Here is a 24,985-nt window from a genome sequence, read left to right as displayed (position 1 = left end):
GAATAATAAAAGACATATGGAAGAATATATTTTGAGAAACAAAATAAACGTCTTGAATGTATAATGCTGCCATTTCCATTGAAACGTGATCTAGTCGGCGAGTCTTGTTCATCTGAACTTATTTACGTACATTTTCGGTTATTTGTATTGAACGGAATACCGACCCGGAAAGTCAAGAAACTATTTCCATTAGTTGGATATGGACATTGTCCCAGCCTGTCAGTGAGTCGATTTATACAACGCTCCCGGAAAGCGCTACCCTGTGTTCATCATGGCGGAGAAAAGACCACGAATATCGCTGACACGGTGCGTTGGTTTCCAATTTATGGTTGTCTGTAGGCTATTTATCCTCTTTATTGAAGTAACAATGGGCAACCTGTCTCTCGATCTAATAGTTTAATGAATCAACGCAAAGTGCGTGCAACCAAGGCGGTGTAAGCTGTACAACAACACGAAATACTTTCAGACGTACACATCAATACAATTGACTCAAACACATGGAAAGTAGCGGAAACACTATACCCGGAACTTTGACACGGGACGAGCACTGTTGCTACTGCCAAAGCTATTGCACCAACGGTCGTATTCAATCACGTATGCAAACAGTCTTTCCAAACAAACAGCATAAAGGAACAACGGTGCTGGTCCTTTCACACAAAGACGCTTGTTAGCTCGTTGACAATGACGCTTATGTGTGGTTATATGAATAATCTCTCTTCTATTCATCAAATGAATCCTTTCACGGGTGATTGAAATTCTCCAAGTGCACAATAACTGTTATGTTCTGTGCTGCCCAAGATTGGGATTCTTTTTAAATTCTTAAACTGGCTATATCATTGGACCCGATGGTGGAACGCAAATACTGGCAGAAATATTGAACTGTTTGACATTAAAAATAATATTGCATATAATTTGTTTATTATTACCTACAAAATTAGCTAAATCACAGTTCCTTTATGTCGATTTAGTAATCAAATTAATATTTAACTACTATTAAACTACCGAATTAATTTCGAAACGGGTTGTTCAAACTACAAAATTTTGTATGACCGAGTTACGCCATTCACTCGTAAATAGGGTAGAAACTTGGGCTACACTTGTGTTCGTTGTGGAAACTGTAATGGACCCCGTAAAAAATAAAAAGCACAATATCGTTTTTGTTCCAACATTCTATTTTATTGTTTGAAGTATAATATCAATATTAACACAAATATTGGAAAACAAAATCATTCTACCATTCTACCATTAACCCTTAATTAAGACATCGTCCTTTTGATTAAATTATTTTATATATTCAACCAGCCGACTAATTTTAACACACTTTGAGCTTTCCAAAATCATGAAACATTTGCCGTTGTTTTAATAGTTTAAAATCTTTTATCTGTCAAAATGTGAAATAATTGAAACGTATAATCTGGTATGTCGATCAAACCACCGTGACCGTATAATCCACAATAAGTCAGAATACTGTAATCAAATGAAGAAAATACAAAAGAAAAACATATGTAGATCCTAAATTGGTTAACGTTGTTATGCGAATAACACAATCACGCACTATACATATTTTTGTAGACTATTCCGAAGTCAAGACCAGTCAATAGTGTTTCTTTGTACGTGATTACAATGAACTTGTAGGACCGTCATTAATTTGACTACTTCGTTTATAAGTTGTAAACGTTCAAGTTGGTCAATGCAGTTAGTTGACATAAATGAACACACAGGGACATTTTTCGGGATTGATTCTGTATACTAGTATTGTACAAACGGGTAACTGTTTTGAGTCGGTTTTTGTGTACCGCGACATTTGTGAATTTAGTACAATCGGTAATCAATACGATGCGCGTAGTTGGATTAATGTACGTATAGTTTCAGTTGTACAACGGATATTTGCTTATCAATGGTGTTCTCACGGGTTTTCAGAATAAACTTATTGAATGTAAAAGTTCTCGAGTAGGGATGTTTACGATATGGGTTAGCCTGTTGTCCAGTCAGAAGCGGTGTACATGTGTTTTGTATTGACGTCATATCAGATGTTGTTTCTGTACTCAGTGCAAGTAGGCTTCGCTTCACATACATATACGAGTCATACATGTGTTTTCACGTAATCCAACTAGCCTAGTATAGATTCATGACGCTAAAAGCAATCATTAATTTCCAGCCGCAGTATTCCGTCATCTCCGCATCAATCGTGTACTTACATGTAAGTCAACGATATCCATAGCTGTATCAATGACTGAAGCACACATACGTTCGACTAAATTTACGTAACTAATTATAAACATATATTGACGCTGAATTTTTCCATTTTATAAGGAAAACTTCACAATTAGCATGCCCCATCAAGGGAAATTGAGTCGATTTTAAGTTTACTGTGCAATCCGTTATCATTTTAACTCAGCTGTTATACCACAGTTTCTCATACTGTCACATAGTGATTACACTTTCGCATCGAGGTCAAGTCCGATTGGTTTATTATTTCACTTCCCAGGACGTAAATTATGTATTGTTGCGTAATAAGCTGTGCGATACGAAACAAGTTGCAACGTATTATCGTTAATCCCGTTATGTATGAACCACCGAATCAGTGGTTTATCCTTATTTTGATCGAAATTATTTAGCCATGCCATTATTCAACCTCGCTTTTTATATAAAAGGGAAATGTTACACTGTGTTACATTTTTGAGTGTTGGTAATAATATTACGATTCATATTAATGTATTTCAACGTATGAACCAAAACTAAATATCTCCGGTGTTGGCACAATTATACTCAGTTTACTTATTGGAAGTATGTTATTGAAAAAAATGAGAAATGAGTTTATTTTCAATTTGGTTTATACCGATGTTGACATACATTGGATGACCTCCATTGGTATATTTTTAATGTGCCCGTCTATTAGGCGATTTTTTCACCTCCAGTGAACACAATTCGTGTGAAACCTCCAGTGGAACTTTGGGTTATGTGGTAAATTGGGCGACGACCCCCCCCCCCCGCCCCGCATTTAAGTTCAATGAAGTTTATTATTTAATTTCTCAGTAAACTATATTCTGTGTTAATTAAAAAATACGAAATTTGAAACACTTTTATCTCACTGAAAATCTACGAAAGGCTCCCAGTTTCGCTTTAATCTATCTATTGTGTGAAACATAAATGAAACATATTAAATCTGGGAGAACAATACAATTGTGACGGAGTCATGTAAAATTTCAAGTACTTCAACGAAACAACTGCCATACTGTAGTCATATATGCAAATGAGTGAACATGTTTTTACAGCAACATGTTATTTGGCGTACTGTGCTCAAACATGTTGAATCAATTATAGCTGCGTTTATATCAGTGTGTTGAATGCGTGGCCAGTATGAAGAGAACAATGATGTCCTGCCTATCGTATATCATACGGCTGGTCCATTACTTACCGAATAATTTTATAACCCTTCAAAACAGAGTGAATATACTGTATGTCTTTGTAATACTTGTATTAAAAATCTTTAATGCGCTCGTCGATTCTAATGTTACAGCGCCCTCAACGTTGACAATCAATCTATTAAGATTGTTGATCACATGGGCTAACCGACATCTTTAGATTTCTAGAGTTCTCAGATGCTGTTCGCAAAAAAATGGAGATCATAGTGCAATTTTTTAAGTTAAGCAGAACTGAATGTTATTATAGATAAGTCAGCAGTTGCGATAAGACAACTAATGTGTACACTCGTTGTACATATATACATTTAGTAACAATAATGGAATATGGTTTGTAATGTAACAATCGACATGAAGTCAAGAGAACTTCAATGGAAACGTCAACATCGCTTACTTCCATGCTGTATATTTGTAAGATAAAACATTCGCTATTGTGTTCACTTTTTTCATGCAGTAGACTTTCAGAACACTTGTTTTTAAACTGTCAAATTGCCATGAAATGGTGGAATTTCGTTGGTAATTATACAATACCAGTAATTAAGTTTATTAGCAGGAATACCACATTAAAAGAAACAAACACATTTGTTTTACAGAATTTTAACTAGAAAGAACAATAATGAATGAGCGTAAAGTAATAACACTTATTATCTTAATGGGAAAGTGTTTTTTTATAATAAATTTACTCACAACAATTGACATTATATTAAAAATAATTCACATTAAGGTATGCAATGTGGACTATAATACATCAGTAGACATACCAGAGTAGACATACCGAAAAAATATTAATGATATATTTTAAATTAATAATCGTTTATTAGCAATGTATAATATAAACATATACTGTAATAACAAAAGATAAACATCGAAAAACTACCCGGTCTTTTAGCATCGAGATTATCGCGCCATCAACGTTCAATTTGTAAATTTATCTCGTTTTTCAAGAACGATGACTCACAAACAATGTAGTTTACATTGTGCTGAATAAGCAAGATCTTCACAATACGAAACCAGTTGCAATGTTTTACTGTTAAGTTAGTTACATATAACTCATTGTTTTAAATACAGTAAGTAGGGGTACGGAGGTAGTGGTTTATCGTTGTTATAACAGGAATAATTCACCATGCCAATATTCGACCCCGCTCTTTTAAAATAGGGAAATGGTACATTTATTACGTTTTTGGATAATTGCAACAATATTAGGATTCATACCAATAATACATTGTGAGTGAATGTCTAATCACGCCGTAGTGGGTGATATACGACCATGACCATTTAGGTGAAAGTTACATCCTGGTTAGACGATGATGATTTCCAGTGACAAACTTTAGGCGATGTAACTTTGGGTGACGGTAACATTCTGTGACACAATTTAGGTGAAAACGTCTGTAATACCATGTGACAGTTTTCGATAATCGTAACATTCTGTGACTTACTTCAATGGGGGAACGGTAACATGTGACACACTTTCGGTGGCGGTGACGTTCAGTGACATATGTTGGGCTATGCTGTGCTCCTCCAGTGGCTCATACTTTTGCCAATGGTAACCAATAATGACATTCTTGAGCGTTGGTGACCTCCAGGGACGCACTTTTGAGATGGCGACTTCCAGGGACGCACTTTTGGAGATGATGACTTCCAGGGACTCAACTTTTGAAGATGGTGACTTCCAGGGACGCACTTTTGGAGATGGCGACTTCCAGGGACGCACTTTTGGAGATGATGACTCCCAGGGACGCACTTTTGGAGATGGTGACTTACAGGGACGCAACTTTTGGAGATGGTGACTTCCAGGGACACACTTTTGGAGATGGTGACTTCCAGGGACGCACTTCTAGAGATGGTGAATTCCAGGGACGGACTTTTAGAGATGGTGATTTCCAGGGACACACTTCTGGATATGATGACTTCCAGGGATGCACTTTTGGAGATGGTGACTTCCAGGGACGCACTTCTGGAGATGGTGACTCCCAGGGACGCACTTTTGGAGATGGTGACTTCCAGGGACGCACTTCTGGAGATGGTAACTCCCAGGGACGCACTTTTGGAGATGGTGACTTCCAGGGACGCACTTGTGGATATGATGACCTCCGATGACACATTACGGGCATTATGATCGAGATCACAGCGCCACCTACGTCCATTTAGTAGATTTGTCTATTTGTTTTCTTGATAGTTGACTCACATTGTGCCGAATAAGCAAAGTATGAACACTACTGAACCAGATGCAATGTTTTACTGTTAATCTCGTTGCATATAAGTCATTTTATTCAATACAGTAAATTGGGGTACGGTCTATAGTTTGTTGCGCCAGAAATAATTTTCTATGCTAATATTTGAGTCGCGTGTTATCTTGGTTTATTAAAATGAACATACTCTAGTACCCAAATACTCACTTAAATTAACTATTTTGTTTTCAAATGACATTTGGCAGATATTACGATTCATCTCCCGGTACAATATATTAATTACAATATACTATTATTCACTCAAACGTTTTTATAGAACAACCTCTGAGGATGTACGAAGTATGTCCTGTATCATTCTTCGCTTTGAGCCCACTTGTATTATTTAGATACGGGTATACGAGGCACTAACTTAGCCTCAGCGGTAATGCAAAGCTTTAGTTGTTTCTGTGCCGTAACCATCAACTCACCACCGTTTAACTGATTTATACAACTGTTACAATAGGTGATTTTCCGTACAATTACGAAATCTCGCGAGATGTATGAAAGACACGCGTCGAATGTCTGCCGCAAAAGTCGAACGATTTGATTTTGAACTAGAATTTCTTTATTTCGTAACTCACATCGACCGACCGATCTTCGACAGAGGAATATTGCTTCGGAATACCCTTACTTAATCAAAAATGCCCATCATGATAAGTGGGTAGCACATGATTAAGCATGGAAATGTCCATCAAAATACTTCGCGTTTGTCGAATCCCACGCGATGTTTGACGCCACTACGACGCTATGACCTTTGTTAAACGTTTGTCCTGTTTTTACGTTCGATTTCACGCATAACGCGTGATTCTCGCAGTGAACGGAAAATGTTCTATTGAAGAAACTTCGACCAACAAATTGTCGCCGCGAATACGCGTAGCCTAATTAATTGTCAGATTCTCGGCACTTTTAATCACCATGCCGTAACCAGTTTAGACGTGTAGAACGCCCTTCTAGAGCGCCCTTTAACCAATTCAAAAAAGCCTTGGTGCAACCTAACATTTCTCTCTCGTAAGCGTTACTTGGCGTTCAAACGAAATCTCTGTTCCGTCTCATCTCAACTTTTTTGTTTCCATGGTTTGCTGAATCAAGTTCAACACCAATCTGTACGAATGGACAGTTCTAGCTTGCTAGATCGTTATTAATTCTGACGCCAGTATATTCTATATCTTTGTAGTTTGCCGCGCGTCACAACCATTTACTTTGAACTAACACATTAATAAAGAGAGCAAGCCACCCGCCGAGACAGTATTATGATGATCGATGAAGTTAGCTCTGAGCATGGCCGCGTTTATTCTACACTCCATTATACGATTACAAGATCTGATACGTTATGTACACACCATATATTGAATGCTTACTATGTAAACTGTGACGTAGTATATGCAAAGTATATGCAAATGACCTGGCTCAGATATATTTTTTAACGTATTCCCGTTATTTCAGAGAATGTACATCCGACCCATAATACGGAACAATATTTCGTTGCCTAATATTTCTCGTTCGAGTTCTTGTTATTGACCGAAAATGCGAAACTTGGACCAATTTACCTTCACTACAACGTACTTATCGCTTATTTATTTTAAAATAAATTACCGAGGAGAGTATAATTAATGTTTGTAATAAACAATATTATGCAACATTACGATAGTTTAATCAGATTGTAAGAGAATAATATTCGATAAGCATGGTATTATACTTTTAAAGATGGTGATATTAACACAGTGCTGTTATTAAATGTGGATTACAATACGCTGTTTTGACAAATAGATGTCAAATATATTAAAAATATACTATATGCCCCCCCCCCCATTTCTCAGGACACACATTGCCCACATTAGCTGAGTTGGTCGAACCCTTTTAGATTAAGACACTTTTTTGACAATCATTGAATAGAGTAAATTGATATTTGAACCGTGGAGCTGAACACAAGTATTTGTCATATCGTCGGGAGAGGTGTCAGTGACCCCTGACCTGGGTGGATTAGCAAATCACTTTCAAATCCAATCGTGTGTACGTTTACCAGTCTAATGGAATGCACTGGAGGTTGTGCCCAATTTAACGCAGGCTCCTCAATGCTTTTGCGTTTATGTTTACGTCAAATTTTCGGAATTTATCGGTGAACTGTTATTGTCTGAAAGCATTTCCCTGGCGGCTTTATTTCGTGTGTGCGTTATTACATTTGGAAGTTCCAATAGAGCGCGTCTCAAGTTCCATAGCATGCTGTTATCCCGATAACCACGCACAATTTGTGTTTATGCGCCATAGTAGTATGTACGTGGTACGAGTCTTATCACGAACCGATTCCCGCTACTCGGCTAACCGGCTGGTAAACTGACACTTAACCACAAGTAAAAGTTCAGAGTTCGTCTACGGGTTTCGCTCGCTCGGTGAGTCTGTGTGTCGATCAGCACGCATCCGCAATATACTACTTGCCAACAGTCCGTGTACGGGGGATAATTATTAACTAGACATAGTGGTGCTTCAATGTACTTAGCAATGTGATCGTTCTGACACCGTTTCGCTGTAAACAACTTGAACCCACGCCAATGGTTGCTGCGTTTTTATTACCACCCAGTCACGCAGCGAACAACATTTCATGAGCCACACTTTAGATATATCGGGGGACGATGTTTCGACACTCGCCGCGGACGTCAGTATGTTTATTCGGTGAGTTATCTTTTGAATATCACTCTCAACCTCCCTCCTAGACTTGTTAATTAGTCACTGTTGTTGTTATTCACTGTGATGCCAGTGGTATTGTGGTCGGATGCCTGCTTTGTTCACGTGCAGCGACATAGGCACCCAAGGCAGAATTACGTACACGCATTTAGTTCCCCGTGTTTTTACAACGCTCTAGCCTGGCATTATATACGAGTGTTATTGTAGCACTGGTAATATCAATCAAACCCACATTACGTGTCCTGCCATTTTCAGTTCGCAGTTAACAGTCCGACGGTCACGACTCCAAGGCCCGGAGGTATATGTAAGGTACTATGATGCCAATCTCCGTAGCATGATGGCGCGCCTGTGACGTAGTAATGTTACTATCTCTATTTTTATCCCAATAACGCACTTGGTCTCCTTTATTTTAATGTATTTTCACTTATAACTATTGATAAACAAGTCGTCTGATAGTCCATTACACTGTACTTATTCAGAATTCAGACAGTGGCATCCCACGCTATAACGCCCTTTCCAGTGCCTCAGAAAAACCAACCACGCGTTACAAACAGGGCGATGTTTGTTCAGACAAGTTACTCGAAGAGAAAGTTGAAACACACTCGCCGCCAATGCATGTGTTGTTGACCAGCGAATGAAACTACATTGTCGTGCACCAGTAATACATGCATTGTGCAATACTAGCTAGATCGTATGAATCTGTTTCCAATAGTATAACGATTCCAAAAAACAGTAACACTTTGTTGGACAAGGAAAACAGAAAAGAAACTGAAAATGTTGTTCAAGTAAACAATTTGGCGAGATAAGTTGCTGGCATGCACACATTCTTTGCAACAAAGATTATAGTGTACAACATACTTCACTGCCGACCACACCACTGTTTGTATGGGGGTAGCCAAGTGAGACTATGATGTGCGCAAAGAATGTTATCGCTGTCAGCTGGCATACTCGGCTAGGATATTTTTTACTGAAGTGGGTACGGGTTTGGGTTGGACGATCTTTAGGGTAAAGTATCCCAAGGGCGTACATATTATGACACACTGGCAGTGACCCGTCTAAAAACTAACGTGCCATAAAAAGGTACTCAGTTCTCCAAACCTCTCAACCGTGGTAAACGTGACGTCACATGTTGAATTAAGAGAGTCATAATGTGGCTGTAATGTTACATTTAAAGTAGGCCAAATTTACAAAGAGTGCAGAAATAATTCCGGGCCACCAACGAAATATTTTATTTAAACGCGAAATTGTATCCAACGATGTCAACGGAAATAAAATAAACCGAATTAAATAATTAACATATCCGCCGGTTATTGAATTGTACAGTTATCTATACATACCCGTATATAAAACTGCATACTAGTACATTTATCATTGGCCAGTAAACCAACCATTCAATAGCTATAGTTCAATTACCTTTGACGAAATATAGTATATTTTATTTTCACTTGCAATTTATTTTCGCCAGAGTAAATCAGTGAAAAGTAAAATACGTTTTCTTCCTCATTTTTTGACAAATCAACGAAAATAAATAACACCTGTTTTCAGTTAAAATAAATTACCCATCGTAATACACCAGTCGAAAACTAGTAAATAGTAAGATATAAAGTACACATTAATAACTAGTATACCCATGTTTAACTAACATTTAGTAATAATTATTAAGATAAGTTATGAGTTAAAGGCGTCATGTTACACTAGTATACGGATAACGGTGAATTACTGTAATTCCCTCGTTTCCATGGAGACATACGTACATAAGTACAGCTGCTAACACTACTAACAAAACAAGTATCATTCGTTCTATTTTCAACAAATAAATAGATTCAAATGAGGACAATGACCTCTCATGGATCACGCCCACTCATGCACTAGTGACAAAAGTACACGTTGGAACTGTCTAATCTCGATGTAAAGCACTGCTAACTTTTATAGAATACATACACCAGTCAATATCCGATGTACACGCAAATTCTATCAAGAAAATGTTAGAATTTTAAAACTATGCGCCATCTGTATGCGAACATTTGACAGCCCTGAACCCACTGCACCTGCTTATTCAATGTGTTGAGTAGCTAAAGAAATTAGACACCATATCCGTCCGTTTTAGCCTTTTCCGGAAATTGATCTACCGACAACGTATCCGCTGCGTTTACCATGAACATTTTGCGTATGTTGTCATGACATCTTGGACCGCGCGTGACTGGAATGAGCCGATCAAACTGGTGATTGTAACGTTTTTGCTACAGGTGATTATCACTTTTTTAATATCATGACGTTGATAGATTGTACCATGAGAGGACAACTCGCTTAAAGGGCGATGGTCGTCGCGCCACGCATGTGTGACATTTGTGTTGATAAACATTGTTTTTTTCACAATCCAATGCGCTATTTATGGAATCACGAGTATGTGTTTTTGCCAAGGCGCAACGTACACATATTACCGCCGGCGACTCCTTCGATACCTTCCAATCACCAACGAAATGACATAGTTAAAGCTTAGTAACGTCTCAGTTTGTTGCTCTGCGCAATAGTCAAAGTCGCCCGTCTTTGTTCATAATCATATGAAATATCACAGGCATGGCAAAAGTGAGTGAGCGAGATTTGGATTTGGTTCCCATACTCACGCAAACTTACGTTCAAAAGACACCTGTGTTTTCTTGTTGATGACAGGGAATTTGTTGCCATATGTACATTACTAAATATGAGTGATGAACCACTATGTATTTCATATAGACTATAAATGGGGAAACAATAGCAGAACAAATAACAGTAAACCATACATATAGTGTAATCAACACATATACCACATATAACACAACAGTCAAGGGCATAATTTCATTCATATTTACTTCAACAAATTGAAACGAGTTGTTGTTGTTAAGCAAATATTAATCAGTACTTGTACCATCACATTACGTATAGAGCGCCGCCAAATTACCCGATTCATCCTTCGGAGTGGAAAAGTCTCCCCAACAATTCAAAGTCGGTTAGTTATCACTAAAATCGCACTCACATATTTAACTAAGGCCCTTCACTTTAGTATCACAATAGCTTGAAATACAAGCATTAAATATGATGGGAGGAGAAAACTCTAATCAAGGACCCCTTGATAATATACAAACAGACATAATCGTCTTGTAAGTTCAAACAATTCCCGAAAGCGGTGTATATTTAATGGATTGTTTTGTTTCCCCTGGAGGGACTTTATCCGGTTACCGACCATGCGTTGTGTGCCTTCCTGTGTGGTTTGACGAGATGCATTTGTTACTGACCTACATGATGTCGTGGTCATGTTAATGGATTCAATACACAGTGCAGGGCACGTGTTCGTGGATAGGGAGAAGAAACGCAACGTCGCCAGTCAGGTACACATACCCTTAAATTTCAGGAGACACCGGAGTAATGGGCATATGGAAAACCCGTTAAAACATAGGCAAACTATGGTTTCGGTCTACTATCATGTCAATGGCAATATGGCAATTTGGTCCTTCTAATCGAATATACCAAGACGATCAAATCACCGGTTGACGTGTGTCGACAGAAGCAATACAGTATTGTTAACATCTAACACGAATTAACCTCAAATTGGCCGAAAAACGACACAAATCTCGCTTTTTGGTGGTATTATTAAAAATCCTGGCTCAAAATAGGGGTCGGTTCATGCGGTGCACACAGCCACAAGCCATCTATTAAAGTATGCATACCCTGGATTTTGACATAGTCAAACCCACTTACCATATATAGTAGGGCAGGGTTCATGTTTACGATCTTTATTCATAATTGCCGACAAAATGTGATAGTAATTTACCGACATTTTTCATTCCCAACGCCAATTCTCGTCTCCATGTGTTACCAATACTTCGGTGTCACGTCCATGCTGAGGGTCAGAGGTCACCGTCGTTCTACACAATAACCTGAAGGCATTTGTCAAGAGAAGAAGTAACCAGATGTACTGATTAAACCAAACTGGTTCATAATTGAATTTAATGTACAAGCTTGAGTATTTAAATTATTTCTATTTATTAAACCGATATTTTGTTTTCTATACACCGCGATTTCTAAGCTAAAGACCACCATAGTGTTTCTACATGAATATCAAAATAATATATAAATTTTTTCATATTTTTAATCCATGTAAAACTTAACAAAAATACGTTTGTGGCACCAAATGGGAAATAAGTGGTGGCGACTTTATGTGAAATTGCAAATTTATAATCATTTTGGTTCTGTTTGCATATTCAAAGTAGTAATACAAACAATAACTGTGAAATATTTTATATTAGCTGGAATTAATTTTCAGTGAAACGACATTTGAGCTGTTTTGTATTAAGTTTATTTTCACGGATATTTTATGAGTTGAATGTAAGTAACACAAATAAATTTCATATTCATTGAATCAGCCCCTGTTAAAAAGGGCTATGGAAAACAAAAGTTTCACCATTTTCGTATTCCATCCGTGTTTAGAAAAACAGTCCCAAGGATTAACGTTATTTGAAGTGATCCGATTGGGTGGGTAATATTTTGGGTGAAATGTACGTTACCTACAAATATAATGTTTACAAATAGCAATGCTATAGAAGTGGTTGTAAGAAGATTTAGTTAATAGTAAAATTCAGAATCCGACCCTGGACAGAAGACTCGTTGATTTGTGAGTAAGGAAAGCTCCGAGGGTTTATGCACGGCACTTTTATATACTAACATTCATCTATGCATGTACATAATGTCCAAAAAACATTATATTGCACATAACTGCAACTTTAATGCATATATTGAGAATAATGAAGTTGTGCTTTGTGTTAATTTGTTCAAGTTAGCATGGTCGACATGTATATTTAGCAGTGTATCATTTATTTTTGCAATAAAATTTAAAAATAGGTATTATTTTAATTTCTGAAATACACCTTACATATTCAGTAAATAGATATAATAAGAGTGGACTACAATAGTAAATAAACGGTTCTACAGAAAATAATTCTCATTATATGCTGTTTATGATAGAATATGATTACGAAATAGCGAAACGAACACGCTAACGAACATGATAACTGTATACCAGTTAGAGGTGGCGGCACGAAATGTTGCATGAGGGTGTTAGGTCTGCTTACCAACCTTGCACCGAAGGCGCGTCTTTATTCGGAAATCTAGACCCTTTGAAACGCTATTTACTACATTTTGAGGGGCAAATTGTGCTGAGACAAAGGGTTTCAGCTTGATTTTGGAGGGACGACGCCCCAACATTTTTTAGGGGGCGATCGCCTCTCTGACCCCCTGTGTCGCCGCCACTGCCAGTTTTTCAACAAACTGTTCAGTTCAGTCCAACTTGGAAGAACTTTGGATTTATGTTTTATTACATTTATGTTTTTTTTAATTTGTAATACTTTTATTTTTTCGGATTTCTAATTGAACCACAGGTTTTATTATGCTTAGATGATGCACTTGCATGTAAGAGGCTGTCATGAAGCTTAGAAAAAGGAGCTCAATTATTCTATCAACTACATAAATTATGGCACATTCCAATCATATGTTCTCACAGGAAAGTCCATTTATTTATTTATTGCGCAGTGCAGAAATACTTTACCTCTCCACGGCTGAAGTATGCGTCCGAGCGAAATGTGCACAATGCGTCGAGGCAATAACCTTTATTTCATCAGGTGTGTGTTTGCTTTCGATTGGTACACACATTCAAAGGATCAAACACTACAAGTTATCATGCAATGAGAGGTTTTAGTACACTCTCTTCTTCCCCATGGTCTATGTGTTAATTCATACACCGTGGCCAATACAATTAACACTATTATTGGGACTACAACCTCTTAAGAGCGTGTCTATATATTTACTTTATACGTGATATCCATACACCGTGACGTGGGAGATGGATGTACTTAGACTAAACTGTAATATTATCCATCTCATCACACTTATATTTTGTCCTAGCTGTCCCCACAAATATCAAGTGGTATTGGAATTTGTTTTCCCAGACACGAATTCACTGGACAGGTCGAAAATGTGTTTAAATACGTCTCATTTGTTTATAGGGCGGTGGTCGTTGTGCTGTTTGCGTGCGAAGTTGGTGTAAACAAACAGTGTAGTTTGCAAGCGTTGTATACTTGGTACCCATACCTAACATATTGCGATTTGAAAGACTTCCGTTTGTGGTTTTCTGTACTGCTTTTCTGATGATCATTATTCATATATCGTCTTTTGACATGCATACCGTCGTATGTGGTGATTTGGGGTTTCAGCTGTCAACGTGAGTTTTGTGGTTTAACCTCAAAACATTGACGATTCAAACCATCTTATACAATGACACCTGCATTGGACGTAATTCGAAGCAAATGGACTGTGAAGTTAAATGGACATGCGCCGTACTGAACGACATTAGGGTCACCGAGCACTGTTACTTGTTTGACATATGCCAAAACATTCCAGTAATACACGTACGCCTGCATTAGTTTGTTTTTACGGTCTGTGTTTGTACAATAGTTAATAGATTGATTTGGCCATTCCAGTGGTGGCATTTTGACTTGAACAAATAAACGTTTTCTTAACAAAAAGTATAGCCGTACTAGTATTGCCTCGTGGGAGGGAATCCCGCGTACAACCCTCAATAATAAACCCTACTCAGATACATAGTACATTTGCTACGATATCCTGGTATAAAATGATGTTTATTAAACCCACAGTCTAAATTTGGGTACATTTTATTTAGAAAAAATGAATCATCAATCGTATATATGTTAAAAAGCAAAACAAAAAATGCGTTTCATGTCCAATGTAAAGTTAAATAAAAAAAGGCCAATGATGGCCCACCGGAAAGGGTTAAGGTAAAAGTTACGGCCATCTATTACGCCAACATTGTCTGTGGAGGCTGGCGTGTAAATGTTGCCCTCTCCTTCACCGCCAATAAATTTATTCAGCTTTTAACCCCCTCAGTAAAATACTGACCCATAACATACTTCGAAGAGTAACGGATGGACGTTAACTGCACAGACTCATTAATAACCACACTCCCAGATTTCTTTTAACACGACAACTGTGATCAATAGTTTTGTATTTTGAGGTATGTGGCCATTAGTCTGTGTTATGGTATCGCTCATCTCCGCTTTCATGTGATTTTTCTTACCAGCTGTCTTCGTCAGACTAATGACCACCATACATGCCTACACATTCGTAAACACCGCCAACCTGGAAATATTATTAAAAGAGCATTTCAACGACTTTCGTCGACATGATATTAACATCACAGCCAAGTATGCAGTCCGCGATTTCATCAGAGACAGGTTTGTCGAGTATGGTTTAGATGTGTCAATGCATGAATTTGCGACTAGGAAACCAGAGGTAAGTATATAACCCGTGGGACTATACACCAACGTTTTGGATGGTTTAACACGGTCTAAATAAACTATAAATATTAACATAGACTGACACTTAGTTATGATCCTTAGCCGAGAATGGTGAAGATATACAATTCACCACACCCACGTATATTTTAAGGTAGACATCACACATAATAAATTCCATTACAATGTACAATGGTTTAATTTGTACAATTAAAAAACAACACTTCCAATAAAATATAACACAACATTATATTCAAGTAATGTGATACAGTACCGTATTTTGTAAAAATTACTCAAATAATTACTATTTTGGGGCAGTTCCGGAAAACACATAACATCATTTGCTTTATCAATTTTATAAATTTCCAGAATCAAGATTTTTTAAATAACAAAAAGTACCTCATCTTGGTATATAATCACCGTCAATTTAATACATGGCATTGTACCGTATTAGACAGCATATTTGACAGTTTTCTGACACTCACAAAATAATTGACATTCACTAAACTGTAACCATTATTTTCAAGAAACATCCTTATACTGACCGGAGTATGATTCGTTGTTATGTTTATTTAAAGCGCGGTGGTCGTCGTGCAGCGCGTGTTCGAATTTCATGTAAATAAACGATGTATTTTACACGCGTTGTATACGTCGCTATGAGTCCCATATCGAACAGGACGCGGCATGACGACTGCCGCCCTTTAAGACAATGCCACAACTCGAGATTATAATTTCAGAACACTGGTATACGTTGATATATATGCAAAATGTACTGGGAAGACAGTATTGGAAATGAGCAATGCGACAGTGTCGTATTCATGCTCCGCCGTTATGCACAAATTTGCACAAGATTTTGCTTTCAAGCAGATCTATACGAACTTCTATTACCAGAATTATTATTTGGTGCATACTCCTTCGAACGCCGTATGTTAGTCCCAAAACTACAAATCTTAAATTTCTGGACGATTTATACACTCGTGTAATGGTGCTGTTTAAGTTTCATTTTTATGTTGACATTGCTCGTGCTGCAATTTGAAATCAAAGGAGGGTGCGTTACAAGTATCATCGTTGCGTTTATATTCCCATGGTGGTTGTGGGATTGAAACGGATGCAAAAACAAATCCCTTCTCTCAGTGTTTTGTGGTGCCAATATCTAGCCAAACAACCACGTACACGAAGTTTCTAAAACAATGTTACAAAGAACATATATATATTTATGTCAATCAACGCGATGAAGGACGTTCTGATGTCAATACTGATAACAAGTACGTATTTGATCAGTTCACAGGATCCAACGTAATTGGTATCCTGAACGGCCAGAAAGCTATGACGTCGGACGATAAGATCGTACTGCTAGGATCGCATTATGACACAGCCGATACAACGCCTGGTATGTCTGTTATGATTCAATTATATATATACTGTATTGTGTTATATGTGCAGTAATTATACAAGTGGGATTGTGGTCACGGCATATCGGTGCTTGTTCGACCTTGTTGTAATCAATACAAGCTAATAATTTACAATATACTTTTCTCCCAGGCAAGACCCGTATTAAGTCTCCGGTGACAAGAGTTACGTAAACACAACATGATTCGTGGGAACCAAAATAAGATATGATGAATTTGATTTATTGTATATAGTATTTTCCACTTAATATTTGAAATTGGGTATATTTATCGCTTTCAATGACCTTTTGAAGATCTGGAACTCGAACTAAATTGGAACCCTCGTACTAATATCGGCGAGTATGTGAACGGGTCTAGTTTATTTTTGAAACTAAAAATGGCCGCCAGAGTGCCGGGGATACAACACTGATGTATACATTTTCAAACTATTACGTAGTTTTCAATATACAATTTTTTTTAGAGGCAGTGTGGATTACGTAATTTTATACAATGCTGTTTGGTATGCATCTTGCTAAAACATTAAGGTAATCATTTATCGTGAACTAAAAATATATTTCGGCTAAAAACATAGCAGTATAGTAATATTCGTGTGATAAAAATACTAAAAAAATCGAGGGCACATGCGTCCTGGGTTTACCTATAAGTGAATGTAATCACAAATTCGTGTTATCCTTATTTCATCGAACAAATGCTGCCATTACAATATTTCCTATTTCAATGAATGTTATTATGTTGGTCAAGATAATCGGACACAATTATTACAACAATTATTACAACAAAACTTGATACAAATTAATCTCCTCAACCCTCCTTTTTAAGGTCTTGGTGAATTACTGCAATAACCACTGTTCAAAGATATAACGGTTGCTTACGCGACATGTAGGAAATAAATTTGTTCGTAGAAAACACATATTGTCCAGCTGAAAATGAATAAAAAAAACACACAATTATACCGTTTTTCTACTTTTGGTGGCTCGAAAAATTATTTGCGTACTAGACGTGATGAAACGTATTCAACGTTGTACAAAAACATATAACTTATGCAACCAAATAACCATTATAAACGAGTAAGTAACACTTGGCTACTGGGATCCGAAAGTTAAGAAATTGACACCACATTCATTATTGCATACTATTATACATCTGTCGCCGTAACGCCATAAGTTACAGCGTGCCGTAATTTGCGGTATTTTACAAGGTATTTTCATCCTACCATATAAGGAAATGCGACGTCCCAATTATGGAATAATTACGCACGTAAGCGTCCTCTAATAAAACAAACCAACATGGCAGCTACCAGAGTTTGTCCGGACTCCACACAAAGAAGTTCGCTGATTCTGTTCTAAATATTTTGGATGTCGGCATTCCCCATGGAAAAAGATGTATAATAATAAGGTTACTACGAGAATACCTCAAAGTATGCACTCAGACAGTCCTGCGCGTCGGTCGATACTCTAGCTGTACTGTCTTTGTGTATACTTTGAGGTATCCACGTAATAACATTATATTATCGCTTTCTTGTTAGTATCCATGATGTAGCATTACATGTCCACCATACATAGGTTAAATAAAAAGTGAATGTTTTACATAAATGTTGAAATAACGTGTAAAATAATAGAAGCAAGGTATCACTGCTATTATATAGTGTTTGAAAAACCACATTATTTTACAGGCGTTGACGATAACGGAAGTGGCATGGCATTACTATTGGAGACGGCTCGAGTGGTGACGTCACATTGCAATCCAGAATACACAATCATATTCGTGGCATTCGACTACGCGGAGTTCACAGGTCAGATTTTCATAAAAAAAACATTCACAGTATATTTGTATATTACTTACACAATAATACATGAAGAATACGGGGTTTTGTTTACAGCATGTTCACACAGGTATCGCTTGTAAGAATAAACTACGAGCACTTTCAATTAATTGTACGTACCAGAGTCCCTCGACGACCTGTTGATAATAGACTGTGTACGTACCAGTGAGTATTCACAATATACTTTGATGCAAATGGACGTCGAGATCTCGTTGAGAGCGAGAGTGCCACGCGATTTATTTTGCCCCGTAATCTTTTCATCACCAGTTCCATCTTTTCATCGCAAATTCACAAAATAGTCTTGTTTTTAGTCTGCACTTTCCTTCAAAACAGAATTTTTTTCAGAAATATTAAAGAATATAAGGAAACATTGTTGAAAAATTTAGTGGTGAAAAGGTTAAATGGTGTAACCATGATTTTTGAAACAGTGGGTGTGATATTGGCGGCCATTTACGACTAATCAATTCATCAAACCAAATACATGTAGTATCTCAACTCAACATTACCCATATTCCACACTGAACTGTTAATTACCTAAAGAACGTTTTGTTTCATTTTTTTCTGAATTGACAGTATCTTGGGCAGATGACCCATGCTATTGGAATGTACCATGTGGAAGTCAGCGTTTTGTGGAAGACTGGCTGGTCTCGTTCCTGCAGGATCGTGATTCCCCTGAATTCCAGGGAGCTTTCATCGCTGATACTTTGATGAACTGGGATGACAATAACAACACGCAAGATCTGCCAGGTGCTTTTAATGTTGTAAGTAGTATCAACTCAACATTCTGGATGGGAAAAAAATATATGACTCGGCAAGCATGTCACGGATTTCAGTCAAAACATGGTTAAATCGCGGTGTTCGTCGCGCAGCGCGTGTTCGAATTTCATGTAAATAAACGTATTTTACACGCGTTGTATACGTCGCTATGAGTCCCATATCGAACAGGACGCGGCACGACGACTGCCGCCCTTTAATGTAAAACACTGTATTAGTCAAATATTACAAAATCGCTTTACTTCAACAAAAAATAATATCCAATTTTATAATAAATAAATGTGTCTGTATCGTAATCATATGTTCCTTACAAAACATCATGTAAAGAAAAAAGGCATTTCATGTATATCGTACCATTTGTTATCTAAGCGCATGGGTGCAGGTTTCAACTGTCCCTGAGTGGAGCCCTAAGCACAGTAGCAAAACACACTTGATGTCGATATCCGATGACGCAGTTATTTTTAAATTCGTTTCACTGTGTATGAGTGAACGGACAACGGATACTCGTATATTTATTACGGCACTTCAAACGTGATAATTTGGGATTGCTAAATAGCGAATATTATCTGGTAACGGGATCACGTCACGTGTAGGTATGATTACTCCTCGGCGTTAAACATATCTGACATCAGTATATCATTGCATTGTGCCTTTCATCTTCAAAGTGTCACAGTCGCCGCAACGCGCCCTGGTTAATGTGGGACCCATGCGATGTGTGCGTGACGACTTAGGCGCTTTAATAGTGTGATCAATATGTATTGATTGTAATATATTTTCCCGGACCGGACTTCTTGAGATGCCCATATCAATATTAGTTAGTATGTTTCTCTCTTCTAGTTATTTACGGATACGTACACTAGAATTCGTGATAATGGTTTTCGTGGGGATTTCTTATTTGTCTATTCACGACCAGAAGATGCAACATTAATGGAAACCTTCGCGTCTCATTATAACAGTCAGGTAAGTTTTAATTGATTGAGTGAAACTAGTTACAAAGTATGGCGTACTGTACAATATTACCAATCGGTTACTAAGAAATTAAGTCGTTTATAGAATCACTGATGATCACACTGCATAATTGATAGCCTGATGTCATGCCTGGTGATTACCACCCTGATTCACAACTCAAATTGATATTAATAAATCATGTTTAAGATCTAGTACAATGTTTTTGAAGGCATCATTACTGATAAAGTGGGTAACACATCCTCTGCCTAGGCATCATCACTTATAAGATGGGTGATACAGATCCTAGGCACCAAAATGCTTGCCTGGTAGCAAGAAACGACACCACTGAGATTCACGTTTTCATTATCCAAAATAGTTTCGATCAAATGGATTTTTTTTAAAGTCTCCTATAATAATTCTTTTTGTGGCGATTTTTTGATAACTTGTAGAGATGTGTTACTGCTAATGACCACAGTTATGATATACAGAAAATGGTAGCAGTCAATCTTAGTCTTTCGTATTGTTTTCTCCAATTGTTTTCGATGCAAATAACCACCAATATATCGAGCGCGAAAAAGCCATAAGACTTGATTTTTACTTTTAATCATTCTACCCCCCCCCCCACGTCATTGCGCCCACTTTTTCCAAATGCCATGGCTAGAAAGATCAGTGAAGCACTTGAGAATGGAACGCTATTCGAGGGGCAAAAAGACAAGTCTCGTGGCAATCTCAACGAGATCTCAGCGGCCATTCACATTTACTGTACATGCCTTTGACTCCATTCGTAATTTCAGGATGGTAGTGCGTATCGTATTGAATGCCTGTTACTTCCTATCACTGGTCAGCCTACTACATACCAGGAACGTTTCTATACCAACCAGCTTAGAAGCGATCATCATAACTTCTGGCGAAACAGTAATAGTTTTAAAGCTGTCCAGCTCACTGATTCAGGTAAAAGAATTACTTGCATTTGAGTGTCAATAAAAAACGACAAAGTTTTACTGTTTTGTAGTGTTCATGATCTTAAATTAAATATAAACTTATCAGACTTTGCGATAAATGCGATATTATTTTTATTTCTGGGAGGGCATCCTTCAGAGTCGATTTCGTTATCGTGGTTGTACTTTTTTTTCTGATTTAAATTTATAAAAATCAGATTTAACGTTCATATTGATATTGAAGTTAGTTTATTACACTTGATGATTTACATTTTAAATAAAGATGACAATGATATTTATATTAATTTATATTGTTTTTCTCACAGCTAATTTCCGGGGATACATGCAATCTTGTCATCATCGTTTGTGCGATGACGTCAACCCAATTACGCCAGAAATAATACAATTTTTAGCCAAAACTACAAAAGCAATAGTAGCGACATTATTAGAAATGAGTGCCACTCCGTCATATTGTCCAGGTATGTATTACACTGTAAGTTGCGTTGTAATTTCAAGTGATTATGTTAGATGCGCAGTGATTGTTTCAATTGGTTGTACGCATGCAGACACATTACCGTCGGTATGCATTTCACTTACACTGCACATAGTGGATTTAAAAAGGTGTGTATTATATTAGAATTTATTGACCATGTCATAATGTGGCTGGAAACTGGGGGATTTTTTTATGAAAAATACAATTGATGTTTTATCTTTGTTTCATTATTTTCTCTTTGATTACCGCTTTCTTTCACTCTGCCACGATCTACTTTCGTGCCTTCAAGATGGAAGAGGTAACCCCCCAAGTACGATTAGTTTGAGGAGTTCTAAAGGTATTACATCAAAGTGATATCACCACTAATAATATAATCCAATGGTTTTCTCATAGGCTGACAAGCCCCAATCTTATAAATTCCATTCTAACATCTCCTCAATCGTGGGATATATTGCGCATGTTCCGTGACCTTGGGCATATGCTATGAATTTTGGGGCATGTTTTACTTTTTTCAGTCTGAATCCTTGTAATGCATCTAACTGTAATTACATTTGTTTGTGTTAATGTAAACCCACAATGCAATGCTCCAATTCGTCTTGATGGAATTTCCCTGTCATTTAACCACCACGCATGCCCAATCCAAGCATGTCGATATCCATTTACATTTGCATATTTAAAACTGTTTTTTTTTTATAATTGCTTCTATAAAAGTCAATTATTGAACAAGTGGTATCACAAAAATTTAATATTCCATCTGTAGCATTGTATTGGTAAGCAAAACGATTTGTTGTTTTTTTATTTGAATCTCAAATGGTCAACGTTTATGTTAGCCTGAAGAGGTCGCGTGAGTTGTGTCCTCCATGGTGATCCAAACCCAACAAGTGAGGTCTGGTGCCGTTCGGCCGGCGAGAGCCTACTCACGTTTACATGTCAGAAGACATAGAAGAAAGCCGATATATGTGAAAAAGTATTAGAACTTTTGGGACGCCATTGTCCCACGGTATCATTTCTTAAAAAAAATCAAATTATTGGAGAAATGTACTCCACCCAGATTTCGCATCATATGAGGTTTTCACAAATTGTTATTATGAAGAAAACATTACGTTTTATTGGAAATGATCTCAGTGAGCAATTGTTGTGTTGCTTGCTTTAGGTTGACCTTGACGTAATAATAACAAAATAACAAAAATCAGTAAATACATTATTTGAAATCAAATTCAAATTCAAATTAGTGTTTTTTTTTATTTTTATCTTAGAACCGACGACACTGGAGGCCCCAAAGCAATCTACAAAAACAACAGAACTGCAACAGATATCCAAACCAGCCAGAGTAACCAATACAGCAAGGACAATGACATTCAATACAATAGTAATTTGTATCCACACATCCGTTTCCATAGCAATATATTTTGTATATACAGAAAGGTGACACGTCATTTGCTGATATTGATGGTAAAAATAGCTTTAATGTCCCCGAAAACACTTTCCATTCATTATAGAAAATCGTTTTATTTATTCGTGTATATGTAAATAAGTTTGTGACGTCATTGTATATAATTTACATATATTATAATCGGTGCTATACTCAGTTGTGTCATTCCCTCCGCGGTGTCGACATGGTGGCATCAATCATCGCACATGCGTGCCACACTTGACGTGGCCTATTTTCAACCGTTGTATATAAGCAATCTCTTCTCATCAAATACCAGAATTATACCTGGTCTCATACAGCAAGGACTACGCAGGAAAATCTCCGAAGTTAGAAAAACGGGAGAATATGTTACGTAATATTATACAGAACAAAGGTGGATGCCAATCAGAATGGGCTCTTACTATAGCTTTCTGATAGTTTGGTCAAAGTAATATTCGTCAAGATATATAAATCGGACATGAACAAAGCCAATAATTGAATGTTATGATATGACAATGAACAGACCACATAAGATAATCTCCTACATACTGTTTAAAATTGGTTAAAAAGAATAATTCATTGTGTCAAATATAGTATATGCTGTTTCTGCGTGTTTGTAAACTATGATAACTAAATGGACTAGCTAATTGACCCATCTTCTGGAATAATTGTTGTTTAATAGCGTAAGTGTGTGTTTTATGCGTATTATTTATTGGCTGCGTGTCACCAGGTGCCAACGTGCTAAACTACAACGTGTAATAGTCATCGCATGGAATTCTCGTCAAAAACTGAATAGTAACGTTCATCTGGTATAATTATTGAATACAATACAATAATTGTATAAATCAATTTTGATGAAAAATCATTCATCGGCGAGTATTCAACAACAAAATGAGAGACAACTGTAACAACTTACGTAATTCGTATGATCGCACTTCTTTGACTTTTCTGAAATGCCAACTGACCGGATTACGTGAAGGAGGATAACTCCCGTTGCCTAACCCATCAACTTGATCAGCATAATCACGTCACGTGTATCTCTCGGTCTCAAGTCGAGATCTCGACGGCCATTTAAGAACAGATATATTAATGGAGACTGGACTTCCCTGACAGCTAAATTTACATAATTTCATCAAAATTCATTGAATTTGAAATTTGTTACATACATACATGGTAAATGTCTTATCAATTGCCGCGGGACGGAATCCGATGTTTTTGCAAATCAAAGTCATTTTTGTATTCATTGTAACTGTTTTACAAGGGTGCAATTTACCTGGACGTCCCACATATGTTTGAATACTACGGTAGGAATGTTAGGCATGATGAGAACGTTGTGGGACAGTTGAAATCTTCTTCAAGCTGCATCGCTGAATCGTTTTGGTTTGAACGGCGGAAGAATCACGGTAAACGGTGATACAGCTGTGCTACTCTGCATAAATGCTTGTAAAACACGAGCATTTTCATTACAGATCGTATTTTGATATGTATAAGTGATATGCACATGTATTCTTTCCTTTATCT

At 37.2% G+C, this 24,985-nt stretch overlaps 1 protein-coding gene across 2 annotated transcripts; it reads left to right on the top strand.

The window, feature by feature from the left end:
- The first annotated feature begins 7,688 nt into the window (after positions 1–7,688).
- LOC102808431 (uncharacterized) lies at positions 7,689–24,151 on the top strand. 2 transcript variants are annotated; one of them, XM_006811245.3, is made up of 10 exons: positions 7,689–8,317; positions 15,456–15,667; positions 16,951–17,059; positions 18,751–18,870; positions 19,474–19,661; positions 20,512–20,634; positions 21,417–21,573; positions 21,887–22,039; positions 22,343–22,390; positions 23,310–24,151. In XM_006811245.3, the coding sequence occupies exons 1-10, from the start codon at positions 8,278–8,280 to the stop codon at positions 23,480–23,482; spliced, it is 1,323 nt and encodes a 440-aa protein (XP_006811308.3). In that variant the 5' UTR covers positions 7,689–8,277; the 3' UTR covers positions 23,483–24,151. The 2 variants fall into 2 exon arrangements, with proteins under 2 accessions (XP_006811308.3, XP_085363977.1); XM_085507851.1 differs by lacking the exon at positions 22,343–22,390 and having other exon boundaries at positions 7,690–8,317.
- Positions 24,152–24,985: the final 834 nt, after the last annotated feature.

This window comes from Saccoglossus kowalevskii, chromosome 14, assembly GCF_978046115.1.
Source record: "Saccoglossus kowalevskii chromosome 14, keSacKowa6.1, whole genome shotgun sequence".
In the NCBI taxonomy this organism is placed as follows: domain Eukaryota; kingdom Metazoa; phylum Hemichordata; class Enteropneusta; family Harrimaniidae; genus Saccoglossus; species Saccoglossus kowalevskii.
The sequence above is the reverse complement of the archived record's forward strand: the minus strand, read 5'-3'. Positions and strand labels throughout refer to the sequence as shown.

Bases quoted from the DNA above. Each gene is read 5' to 3' on its own strand.
- LOC102808431 (XM_006811245.3), top strand. From the start codon at position 8,278: ATGTTTCGACACTCGCCGCGGACGTCAGTATGTTTATTCG. The intron at 15,668-16,950 runs GTAAGTATATAA...GTATTTGATCAG, and splicing joins TTGCGACTAGGAAACCAGAG to TTCACAGGATCCAACGTAAT. The intron at 22,391-23,309 runs GTATTACATCAA...TTTTTATCTTAG, and splicing joins TAGTTTGAGGAGTTCTAAAG to AACCGACGACACTGGAGGCC.